This window comes from Terrapene carolina, unplaced genomic scaffold (genome assembly GCF_002925995.2).
Source record: "Terrapene carolina triunguis isolate 2854851 unplaced genomic scaffold, T_m_triunguis-2.0 Scaffold230, whole genome shotgun sequence".
NCBI lineage: Eukaryota > Metazoa > Chordata > Testudines > Emydidae > Terrapene > Terrapene triunguis.
Genome location: NW_020664581.1, coordinates 2,655,516 through 2,669,057, shown reverse-complemented (window position 1 = coordinate 2,669,057; position 13,542 = coordinate 2,655,516). Strand labels below are relative to the sequence as shown.

At 42.4% G+C, this 13,542-nt stretch overlaps 1 protein-coding gene across 3 annotated transcripts in view; it reads right to left on the bottom strand.

Annotated features, from left to right (window-relative positions):
• PPP6R2 (protein phosphatase 6 regulatory subunit 2) overlaps positions 1–13,542 on the bottom strand; it is a 111,109-nt gene that overhangs the window by 81,386 nt on the left and 16,181 nt on the right. For all 3 annotated transcript variants that reach the window (XM_026656382.2, XM_026656383.2, XM_026656384.2), the window contains exon 2: positions 5,711–5,956. In XM_026656382.2, coding sequence (XP_026512167.1) covers positions 5,711–5,937 — 227 coding nt within the window. In that variant the 5' untranslated portion in view covers positions 5,938–5,956. The remainder of the gene's footprint in view (positions 1–5,710; positions 5,957–13,542) is intronic.

The window sequence follows — 13,542 nt, the reverse complement described above, 5'->3', positions numbered from 1 at the left end:
CTTGAGAGGGGGGTCCCTGAAAAGGGATGGGGAATGGACAGGAATTGAATAACATAACCCAGTCTCATGGTGCTTTGGACCCACTTGTCCATAGTTATTAACTCCCAAGCCTTGTGGAAGTGGGATAGTCTAACCCAAGAGGGAGGGGAAATGGCTTGAAACTCAACGACTGGAATGCCAACACTGGAGAGTCAGATTGGCTGCTTGCCTGAAGCTGATGAAGGATGGGCTGACTGAATAAAATTGGCACCAGAAAACCTTCTCCTATGAGACTTGTGCCCCTTGTGTTTAGCGGGATAATATGACCTAAGGAACCGCTGAAGGCGTTATTGGTGTTGTCGCCCCAAGAAGTGATGCCTCTATTACCAGTGTAAAACCCCCCAATGAACACAGCTTAGCTTGAAAGGACTTAAAGGAATGTAATGTTTCGTCAGTTATCCCTGAAAACTGAAATTGGACATCAAAGGGTAAGGTTCTCAATCATCTGTTGGACCTCAGGAACTATACCAGAGTTCTGCAACCATGAAGACCTTCTCCTTGTTACAGCGGAGGCTGTAATTCTAGAGGAAATGTCAACCATGTCCAAAACTGACTGCAGTGATATCCTCACCACTAGACGAGCTTCTGCAATGAAAGCCTTAAAACTCTTTCCTGGAGGATTCTGGCAACTTACCTGAAAATTTTGCCATTGATTTCCAATTTACAAAGTCAAACTTTAATAAGAGTGCTTGCTTATTGGTAATGTGCATTTGTAAGAATAAGGTAGAATAAATTTTCCTCCCCAACAAGTTCAATCTTTTAGAATCCTTGTCCTTGGTGTCAACTTGTATCTCCCCTGTATCAACCTCTCATTAGCCACCATTACGACAAGAGAGTTAGATGCCAGATATGAGTGGAAGCACTTGAAACCATGCAGAGGCACATAGTATCTCTTATTGGTATGCTTTGCTGTGGGTGGTAAGGGCGCTGGGGTGTTCCAAAAAGTTTTTGCCAGTTCCAAGATCACTTCATTTATCCTCCCTGGATCTGAGGATTACAGAATATCCAGCAACTTGTGTTCTCCTGAACAAACTTAGCCTGAATACCCAAGGCTGAAGCCATGCATCTCAGAAGGTCCTGGTATGATTTAAAATCCTAAGGTACAGGGAAGGAAGAGTCTGGCATTGCAGAGTCATCTTCTGATGAATGAGAGGAAAGAAGTAGAGCCAATCGAACCTCCTGTGGTGCCCGTAACAGTTCAGGCTGAACCAGTTCCGCAGGAGCAACCGCTAAACTGTGGTTGCAGCAATGGATGTTGAGGAGAAAAGGCTACTGGAGGAATAGGTGACCTTGCTCTGGGCTGCATCGAGGATCAAGACCAAGCCAACCACAGAAAATCCCAGTGATTCCAAGGAGCCACTGTGGGCGGGAGTATGGCTCTGGTGGTCAGCAGGAACTGGGCTAAGGACCTTATCTCTGCTCCGGGAGCAGTGCCGATCTCTGTACCAACAGTGATCCCCAGGAGGTCTCAACAACTTTCGAAAGGGATAACAAGGTGGCATGGTAGAGAAGGAGAACGTCTCTGAGTCCAACCCTGAGGATCCGTCCAAGTAGTCCACAGGCAACAGAGGAGTCGTCCCAGGAGCGGCCAGCAAACGTCTAACTTCATCCAAAGTCCAGCACAAAGGACACATCATTTCTGACAAAGATAAAGGAGTCAGTGCCTGAAACACTGATAAAGGCCTCACACGCGACACTGGAGCGGACGTCAGCACCAAAGTCGAAACCGGCACGTTCCCACACATGAAATGTGCACTGGAGTCATCATCGGCACCGAAGATCATGCCTGCACTGACAATCCCCTCAGTACGGAAAAGGCAGCAACCTCAATTCAGCACTGTGAGCAGGGAGAGGCCCAGAAGATGGCACCAACAATAACGGCAGGTGTGCAATCAGTTCAGACAGCACTGAGGACACCAAAGCAGCAGCAACCACAGCCAAACATTCTCGAATTAGAGGAGAATCAGGAACAGACAGGCAAAGTAAGTCTAATGGTGGTGTGGAAACCCTGGGTCCGACACCGACATCATTGGTACTGGACTCAACAGATGCCCCACAGATGGTACCAGTGTCAACGATATCAAGTCCACTTGTTCTTACCTTGACACCCGAGAGCAGTAGATGGCCCTGCTCTATCTCACATACTGGATGAACCATGGTACTGGTCTACACTCCTCTTAGATGGGAAGGAGGAATACCTCCTAGCTCTGGAACGGCCCCAGTCCATTTTATGAGATCTTTGTCTAGGAGGACCAGAGAAAGGAGAACAGTCTCTCTTCCTCCTAGGACAGGAATCTGAATCTGGCTAAACAACAGCCAGTGCCCACTCGGACATACTCAAGGGGCAGCTGACAATCTGTGGAGGTCGCCAGTATCACAGTGGGCCTCATGGCCTGCTTCAGAAGGTGCTGCTTCAAACACAAGTCCCTCGCCAGCTGGGTTCTTTTCTTCAATGATCTGCAGATGGAGCACCTTTCTTTAATGTGCTCTTCTCCCAGGCACAACTAACATCGCATGTAGGGGTCACTAGTGGGGATAACCACCCCACGCAATGGACAATGTGGGCATCTGTAACAGGGTGCTATCAGCAGCACCCTGGTCACTTACAGTGCTGCATCCTGGAGAAGGCTGCAGGACCAGCTGAGGGCAATTACATGCTTTCTGGTGGGGAATAGTGAGCACCGGGGTGACAATCACAGGGCTAACAAGAAAACTGGGGAGAATAGAAGGAGAAAACAGGAAGTAAGAGGGAGCGCAAGAGGCACTCAGAAGAAAACTCAGAGGGTGAGCCTGGGCTGAGGAGTGAGGGCTGCAGGGAAGCCTGTCTTGGCTATAGCCAGTGTTGCACAGTATTGTTATGTAAGAGGGGAATAAATGCACACCTTGGTGAAAGCTAAACGGCCTTGTGTGCGTTTGTGACTGTGAAACCATCTGAACTGGCTAAGCAGAGAGGTTCACTGGGTAGTGACAGAGGCATCTTGTGACAGCAAGACACCAGATAAATATCTATCTTAACTAACTACTACTCACTAAAGCTAAGGGTACTACTAAACTATACTATTAACTACATACAACAATGTCCCAGAAAGACTGAGTTAGAGAACTTTGAGGTGCATTACCACACAGAACACTCCAACTCTAGCTACGAACTGTGAGAATGAACTAAGAAGGATCGGGGTGGCACTGTCCTTAAATAGCCAGAGAAGGAGCTATTGGGAGAGAGGAGGTGAGCGCCAACCCTATGGGTACTGATAGGCAAAGTTCTCCAGATCTGGTGCGCTAGCCGTGTTAAGTGGAATACACATCTGCAAGCACTCAAAAAAACAAAAACAAAAAAAAACCCACAAACTGCTGAGCAGTTCCACTTCCACCTAGGTGAGGCTCTGTGAAAACTCCAAGTAGCATTTGCTTCTCAGATGACTTTAGCCAGGTATGCTGCTCCCTTAGGCCGGGTCTTCTGGCAGTTCTTGTATCAGTAAAGCTATTTCAGTTGGGGAGAGGATGATTTTTTACCAAAATAGTTTTATACTGGACCAACCCCTAATGTGAACACAACGATAAGGAAATCACTATGCAAGTATAAAGCATCTTAATACTGGTATAACTGTATCCGCAATCGGGGGGTTGCAGCACTTTAATTATAACGGCACAGTTAAAGTCATACAACTTTTGTGTGTAGACGAACCATTATACTAAATTTAGCTTCAGGAATAAATCATCCAGAGAGAAAGGAGAGAGGAAGTTTACTAAATAGCTCTCAGATTAGCTGATAACTTTGCACTAACACAAAGATTGTATTATATATACACACTTCACCCATGTTGAAATATGAGCTTTCAGAAAGTATGGGAATGGTTCGGAGGTTGGAAGGCAAACCACACTACACAAAGGCAAATGCACAAAATCTAAAACTCGTAAGACTTCATGCACACAGTTTAAGATGAGAAGACAACAATGAGCATATCTCATGATCTTTCTTATTTGTAACTCTCACTCTCTTCACCCTTAGTTTAGAGTCATCCCAGGCTGTTACATCTAGTTTAGACTATAAACTCCTTGGAATAGTAACCCACCATTGTTTTGTCTGTGAAACGTCATGCACATATAACGGCACAGTTTAAATAAAGCTTAAAATTCTACAGATCCCTTTGCAAATAAGGTGTAGGTCTAAGAAGAGATTTTCTCTTCTGCCTCTCAGCAAAAAGATTAGAGGTACTAACTGTCTGGTGATGATGCTGAGCAGTGATGCTGATGACAACCACGAAAAAATGAAAAGAAAAAGAACTTAAAGAACTAGGTCTGGTTAAATGGAGCAATTACAGTGCTCTGCCCTGACACATGAAACTCATGGATTTGTTTTCTTGGCACTGATCACTCATACCCCCAGAACATGCTTAGACCCTAGTTTGCCTCACATTGCTCAACATCACTCCATCTCATTAAGCAGTAGCACTAATGGACTCCTAAAGCAAATCCTGCCCAGTCCTCCTTAGCCAGAAAGGGGGAAAATGGGTGGAGGGCTCCATTAAGGACTCTGAAGATTAGCCTCACCAATGCATATTATTCTGGAATGTAAAAGAACAATGGAGAAAGCCATAATAATGTTGCCTGTATAAACTCTGGTACTACAAGTTATTTGGCGAATCTTCATTCGTAAAATAATGACAATCTAATAATAACCATTCCTGGTTCCTTCTAACTTCTCAGATTTTATAACAGAAATATTACCACAGTAGCCACAAGAATACAGTAACTTTTCACATTGTTTCATGACATTCACATGCCTGAATATATTCACACACAAAAACATTTCACTACCTTACATACACATTAAGTTACTAATACTGTCACTATAGACAGTGTTGTTAATTTAATGCGTATTTAAGATAGTGAGATATAGATTTCTAGTGACAATGGTAATAACTAACCCCTGATCAAACCCCAGGAGCACAGTCACATACACTTGCATATGTACATCAAGATTTCTGACATAAATTTAACAAAGAAAAAAACAGCAAATTCCCCAACTCCAAAACAAAGGAGTTTGGTCACATTAGAAAAGAGTAATAAGTGAAGCATGCATGTGTAAATACAACTCAATACAATAAACAAACACTACAAAAAGGTACAAGATCTTTCCACACACCCTAATCCAAAAGTGTATTCACTATTTTAGTGCACCTTCTAATAATTCTGCAATTTTTATGTATGCGGACTCCACAAATTCCAAAACTTTATTCCTGGGAGAGGTCCCTATATTTTATGGACTACATCAATTTTAAGTCAACAGCCCTCAATGAATCTATACCTCAATGAGCATCATTACTGTCATTTCTGGGATTCTGACCGCAGAATGATGGCCTGGGAGAGATTCTGAAACACAACTGATCTCTCTGCTTAATTAAAAGAAACAGAAGAGATGAATTTTTGCATATAAAAACACTGCATATAAACTCAATGGAGTAATATGAAAAACAGAGCAAGAAATAGAATATTGTGATGTAATATTCACTGTGAATCACAAAATAATCAAATATTTATTTCACAACCTGAACCTCAAGGCCTTTTTCCAAGGCAGGAGGTTTCATCAGCCTTGCACCAGAGAAGAATTTCTGCAGCCAATTCTCCAATTCATTTTTCTTCCCATAAAAGAAAGAATCTGTGTACGTACTTGAAGCGGACCTTCTCGTCCATGTCCACGGGGGGCTCATGTGTGATGAGGCTAACCAGCTCCTCCATGCAGTGCTGCTGGCAGATGAAGTCCAGCAGTTTGCGGTTCTGTGCCTTGCACTCCTGTAGGATGTCATCTTCATCCATCAGCTCGTGCAGTGTCACATCCTCCTTATCCAGCAGCTTGTCCACATGTGATGTTGTGTTCAAATCAAACTTCCAGAACATGATGATGGAACACTCCCAGCTGTAATGCAAGAGAGTAAGTGTTAATACTCAGCCTCCACAAGTCAAATGAAGATACAGTAAGGGTCTTTTCAGGGTTCCTTATCCTGTCTCTGAAAAGGAAATAAAAATGAGTTAAATTATTTAAGCAAAATGAAATACACATTTATGTGACTAAAATATTAATCAGCACCCTCCATGCTACATCTCTATGCCTTAAGGTTCAATCCTGCAAGGTACTAAGCACTCTGACCCCAATAAAGTAAAGTATTTAAGCATGTGCTTAATTTTAAGCAAAATAGTCCCACTTAAGTCAATGTGAGTGCTCAAGTTAAGAAAGTGCTTAAATGTTTTGCTGTGCTTCAAGTGCTCTCTATCTTGCAGGATTAAGCGCTTCCATTGTAAATATAGGGTTAATTTTTCACGACATTAGTTATAAGGATCACAACCAAAGAAGTTAAATAGGTGAAATTTACTTATCAGTATTTTTTCCTACTCTGAAATGAGCACCTTCTGCTCCATGATAACTGGTTTATTGTTTTCTCATCTTCCAAGCACAGAGAGAGGCTCCTTAAAAACCCTCTTTCTAGCTACAAAATGGAAAGGGAAAGACTAAGAACCTTTTGTCCAAGTGTCATATCAGACAAAGACAACATATCTATTTTAAAATGATAAAGAAATGCACTGAAGACCAGACAACCACACTGCACAATTTTTTAAATGAAGCACTATGCTGTTCTGTGCAGGAAATGGCCACATGTTGAGCCCTCACAGAAGGAGATGGGATCTTTTATGATATTTTGTAGGCCTGAGAAACCCCTGAATTTATCCATCTGGAAATAGAGGATATGGATGCTTTGCACCCTTTCTTAGGTCACTCATCTACTCCTGAACTTGAATCTAATTTCCTGCAAGGATTAGTTAAGCATAAACAGAATTTGAATATCCGGACCATAATTAAAGTCCATGACTGATTAAAAGAAGGCAAATAGACTGGATCAAGTTAAAACCATAATTCTGGAGGACAAAATTCTGAGGCAGGCCTGAAAATTATCTCATCTGGGAAAAATTGTAAGTATTCCAGATAGGTAAGGCACTTGATTTTACTAACTCTTCTGGTCAACATAATTGCTAACAGGAAAAACAATATTTTAATGGAAACTACAGGGAAGGTCCTCTCAGTAAATGAAGGTTCAGAGATTACATCAAACCATAGTCAAAATGGCATCTCTACAGAGACACAGCTTTCAGGAATTAGAAAATGTGAAGTTGCTGCCAACACAGGTTAGAAATGGAACCAATATGCTCCAAGACTCCTAACATTGAGTTTTGGACCTTCAGGAAGCTGGGAATCAGACCCAATCAAGATCTCAGTTTAAGAGAAGGAATTTCAATATATCCCTGGTTGTGAGGCCACATGCGATTTTTGTCCTTTAAAGGTCACCATGAGGATCAAATTTTCAGAATCTCTTGAAATGTCCAGATTTGGGGACAGTTTCTAAGTTTACAAGCTCTCCTGAATATTCATCGCTCTAACAGGCAAAATGCCTCAGGTTCCAGGCTAAGAATCTCAAAGTGCTTTAAATCTGGGAGTTTAAGAGAATCCTGGAATTTAATTTTTCCCAGTCCAGGACGTTCAGGAACGCTGAACTGACATATGCAGGCGTCTGAGAGACTATGGGTCTCTGTACCACTACATTTCTGTTAACTGCTTGAAGATTAAATTATTTAGTTCCCATTCTCATTTGCCCAAGTGGCATGTGCTTAGAAAGCTGACCTATAGGTTTCTCTTTTGCTAAAATGTAGGTGATTTTAACTCTGAGATGCCTTTTAAAATATTAAATTAAAAATGTAAGTTGTGAGCCCCCCAGAACAGCCTAAATGAGGCTTTTGAAAGCACCCAGTGGGTACTACTATAAACAATCCATCTAAGTAATAAATCAACAAAACCATCTGCCTCAGGAGCAAGAGAATTTCCCCTTGCTTCATTCAGAACTTTTAACTTCTATTTTCTTGCTCCAGCCTGGAAGTGCCAGTACGCAATAGAGGTCTTACTGTTGTTTCTCATATGAACCACAATCAAGTCCAGTAGAAATCTCATGAGTAGAGAGAAAACCACCTTCTTAACTGCTTAAAACCCTAGGACATTGGTGTGATCATCTTCCTGGGACAATCATGTGCCTAGAATTGTATAGGGCCAACCTGAGCTTACTCAGGTGCACAGAAGATAATCTGGTTCCTGATACTGAACATAATCAGGATATTTTGTAAAGTACAAAAATGCATCGCCACCATGGAACAGTTTCCAAATCCAGCAACTGTCCTAACAAAAGTAACTAGAGTCTCTGAATAGAAAGTACTCGAGGAGTTCCTAGAAGAAATACAAATTGTAACATCCTTCTGGGCAACTCGTTTAGAACCACAAATGTTCCACAGAATGCCTAGAGGTGGGCCAGATCCTGGCAGGGCACTAAGGAATTCCTCTGAAACATATATAAAGAAGTGAAGGATGCAAGCAGCTGAAAGACCTCATCAATATGTGCAGATACTATTTCATAAGGGTGGGCTATGAAGGAGTTGTCTATGATCATCCTGTTATAGACTGCTCATCAGAGACACCATCAAACTGATGAGAAAACAAGGAATAGGTGAAAAGTGAAGGCCTGGAATTGAAAATGGGGCCACAATTTTACAAAGTGCAAGTAGTTTTGGTACTATAAGCAAACTAGCACATGCATACAGTCTTCCTTGTAGGACAATGAAAATCCTGAGGAGAATTCTTTATCAGAAAGACCAGCACTTCATGAAGTATCGGGCCTTGAACACCATCAATCAGCCTGGACAGAACCAGCACTGGTGAAGTCTGTCTGTTCCCTTTCCTTCCAAAAAGAGTCCAGAATGAACAAACACCCCCGCAAAAAAAAATCTTCAGTAAAAGGAGTACCTGTTATGGGAGAAATGGTTACTTACTGGTAACAAGAGTTCTTTGAGATGGACTGCATATTCACACTCTTGGGACTTGTGTCAACCGATGCAGGGATGGTAGAACCTTTCAGTAGCACTGCCCATTAAGCACCCAGGCTCCCCTGCCCTCCCTGTCTAGCACTCCAGTGTGTTCTAAGGGCTTGAGAGTAAAGAGGCCGTGGCACTATTGCCACCTCAGTTCCTTCCACTGCTAACGCAGAAAAACGCAGACATCTTAATTTGTACTCCAGAGGAGCAGGAAAGGTGGGCGAGGAGTGTCACCATGCAGAATCCATCACGAAGAACTCCAGTTACAAGTAACCTTCATTTCTTTCTTGAGTAGGAGTACTTGTGGCACCTTAGAGACTAACAAATTTGTTAGTCTCTAAGGTGCCACAAGTACTCCTGTTCTTTTTGCGGATACAGACTAACACGGCTGCTACTCTGAAATCTTTCTTGAGTGTCCTCTGCTGTCCTTCACTGAGTGTTTAGTGGTTCAGAGGCAGGAGAAGTGGCAGGATGGATGAAGGAGAGATACTTGGAAATCCATGGGAACACCTCTCTCCTTTCAGCTTTGAGTCCACCTAATTGAAGGTCTAATCTTTGGAAGAAAGCTCTGTTCTAAGAGGGAAAAAATGATATAAATCCAAGATGGGTTTCTTTATATATTTGTTGCCTTTTTTCGCTTTCCCCTTTTTATCTCTCTCCCCGTACCTTCCTCTTACCCTTCTGGGTCACTTATTTGGTCAAAAGACACAAAGGAATATTACTTAAGGTTTGAACTAACCATCTCAGGAATGGTAGAGCATCCCCCAATCTACTGGGTTACCCAGGCCCAGAACTGTAAAGACTTTTTTGCTTCTGCAGTTACAGCCTTTGCAGCTGAGCCAGTCTATGAACTGCCCCTTGAAGACAGAGAGGGATGCCTTTTTAACCAAAACAAAACTCAAAACATTTGTAGAAGATGGGGATGATAAGGAAGGGGGAAGAACAGAGCTGGACCTGGCTGGCCCTGCCTGAAGACCTTCGTTGATTCTGTAATGCTCTGTGAGCTTTAAAGCTTTGCACATGTGCCTATCCAACAAAATAGTACCCTCTCATCCCTTAATGCTGACATTTTAGTGTAGACTCACAGACATATGGGTTGTCTGCTGGAGCTGACAGGCTAAGTGAGGTGTGAGTAACCAGACACTTTCAGTGTTGCTTGGTTGAAAGCTGCTGCCAGGCTGTAAGCGAACCTGACTGCCCCAGATAATCTCATTCACACTCATTCTCTCAATAATCCAATCACTTGCATTTAGGGGACAATTAAGGCATGTACTCCAGCCCCATTCCAAGAGACCTGAACAGGGCAGAGGGGAAAACGAGGGGAGAGAGACTAGGGGGATGTGGGCTGTTTGTGGGATCTCGGGAAACAGTCAAAGTGGAAAGAGTCCTACAGAAAGAGTGTTTTGGAAAAACAAATATTTAAAAGAAATGAAACTATACAGAAAAAAGAAAACTAAGGATGACATTAAAAATAGAAAAAAGGTGGAGAATAGGGCCAAAGATGCTCTTGAATCAACAGATCAGCATATCAGGCACAGATGTCATATATTTGGCATGCGTCTGACGAAGTGGGTATTCACCCACGAAAGCTTATGCTCCAATACATCTGTTAGTCTTAAAGGTGCCACAGGACTCTCTGTTGATATATTTGGGATGTTATTCTGCCTTAACATTGCTGATGTCACCGTTAAGGCTCTATGCTAGAGGGTAAGTTTCATGAAGTTGGGGTATGTATCGCTTTTCAGTATCTGTTGGACATAAAAACATAAGAACAGCCATACTGAGTCAGACCAATGGCCCAGATAGTCCAGTTTCCTGTCTTCCAACAGTGGCAAGTGCCAGATGCTTCTGAGGGAGGAAACGGAACAGGGCAATTTTCAAGTGATCCCTTCTGGCAGTCAGAGGTTTAGGAACACCCAGAGCATGGAGACAGAAGTAAAAGCCTTACGGAGCACTGGAGTATGCTATAAACAGTGTTGTCTGCAATGTGAAGTGGCAAAGCAGTAGATGATCCTTAATCTGTCATTACCTCTACTTTTCAGGGGGTTTTCAAAAGTTTTTCCTCACACATATGCACAGTGTTTCAGGGTCACAGTGGGGCAGATAAATGACTGAAATTTACAATAATTTAAAGATTATAATAGTTCAAAAGGAGGACAAGGACAAGTGCAGAATCCTGCACTTAGGACAGAAGAATCCCATGCACTGCTACAGACTAGGGACCGAATGGTTAGGCAGCAGTTCTGCAGAAAAGGACCTAGGGGTTACAGTGGATGAGAAGCTGGATATGAGTCGACAGTGTGCCCTTGTTGCCAGGAAGGCTAACGGCATTTTGGGCTGTATAAGAGGGGCATTGCCAGCAGATTGAGGGACGTGATCATTCCCCTCTATATTCGACATTGGTGAGGCCTCATCTGGAGTACTGTGTCCAGTTTTGGGCCCCACACTACAAGAAGGAAGTGGAAAAATTGGAAAGAGTCCAGCGGAGGACAACAAAAATGATTAGGGGGATAACTTATGAGGGGAGGCTGAGGGAACTGGGATTGTTTAGTCTCCAGAAGAGAAGAATGAGGGGGGATTTGATAGCTGCTTTCAACTACCTGAAAGGAAAGTGGATGGATCTAGACTGTTCTCAGTGGTAGCAGATGACAGAACAAGGAGTAATGGTCTCAAGTTGCAGTGGGGGAGGTTTAGGTTGGATATTAGGAAAAACTTTTTTACTGGGAGGGTGGTGAAGCACTGGAATGGGTTACCTAGGGAGGTGGTGGAATCTCCTTCCATAGAGGTTTTTACGGTCAGGCTTGACAAAGCCCTGGCTGGGATGATTTAGTTGGTGTTGGTCCTGCTTTGAGCAGGGGGTTGGACTAGATGACCTCCTGAGATCCCTTCCAACCCTGATATTCTATGATTCTATGAAAAGTCCTTACAGGATGTTTTCTCATTGTATGAATTAACTACGCAGTTTAAAAAAGCCTTAAAAATCAAAATCTGTCACATGCAACTGAGTCAACAGCAGGGATTAAACTCTCAACCTTCACACTGACAACTCAGCTCTATATCACTTGAGCTACAGCAGTAATAGATAACCTCTATTTAGTTCAGCCCCTAGAGGAGGATTGACACATTTTCCCACTGACTTACAAAATTGTTTGCTAGACAGCAGTGGCATCATAGAGATGAGGAATACTGGATTCTATTCCTGACTCTGGGAAAAGTGTGTGGTTCTTTGGTTATGTTATCTGAAAGCCAGAGCAACTAAGTAGCTGAGATTTGGGTCTACCATGTTATGAGCCTGTGTAACCTCCATTCATTTATTTGTAAAATGGGGTTGAACCACAGACTTGACTGCCTTTTACAGTTGGGGTTTATCACCTTTGTCAGTAACAAGGTTGGTGAGGTGCATGAGAATATAAGCCACAGTTAGAGATGAAATCTGAACTCATGGTCTCTGTTTGCAGCTCAGGGAACTTTCCCCTAGTCTACAAGAAGTTTTGGTGGGGGAGTGTCTCTGTCCATCACCACCAAGCCCCTGATGGAGGTTTTTATATAAGTAGATACGTTCCATCATCACTGCTAACTACAACCTATTTGTTTTGGCATGGTTCTTTACAATTATGAAGAAAAACTGACACAAAAAAACCACCACTACCTATTTGTAACTGATTAATCAGCATGTGAAAAGCCACATGGGGAACACTGCACAGATCCAGAGATTTTTAGATTTCTTGCAATAGACACCCAAAGAAAGGGGACACAATCCAGTGAAAACTTCATAAAGGGCTGATTTGGGAACTCATTACGCTCTGTGTATCAACCCAATTTTTATCAAAACCACCATGACAAATTCAAATAGTACTTAAAGTTTACATTCTGTGTTTATTTTTTTTTTTTTTGCCATTTTAATTAGATTAAAGGAAAACACAAATAAATAAATAAAACACATACATCTGACGAAGTGAGTATTCACCCATGAAAGCTTATGCTCCAATACGTCTGTTAGTCTATAAGGTGCCACAGGACTCTCTGTCGCTTGTTACAGATCCAGACTAACACGGCTACCCCTCTGATACTTGACACAAAATAAATGTTTATACATGCTTGTTATACTGAAAATTTTGACTCAAACGTAACTATTGAGTTGTGACTAAAGCCTCCATAATATTAAAACACAATACAGCAAGTTGGAGTTACAAATATAGCATGGGTATGGCATGACTGCAACAGTGAGTCAAGATGCCCTGGCCCACCACAGAAATGATTAAATAAAGGACAGGAAAAAAAGGGGGGGGGGATTTTTCAATAAAACAATGTTTCCCATAAAACACAGAAATGGCTTACATACATACCAGTCTTCAAAAGTGCAGAGTAATATGCCTCCCAAGAGTATCCTCTACATTGAAGTTACAGGATAAAAAGCTGTTTTGGAAACCTGCTCCCCTTGACTGGTCCTGTCTCCCACAAACAATTTCAGCTACATGATTACCACCTACTTCTTCTGTGCTCTCAACTGCTCTGAAAGGGTGAAGAGTCTGTATTTTAATGGCCTCAGACTCCTTGCCTTTCCTGTTGCTCTGCTGTCTGCTATAAAACAAGTGA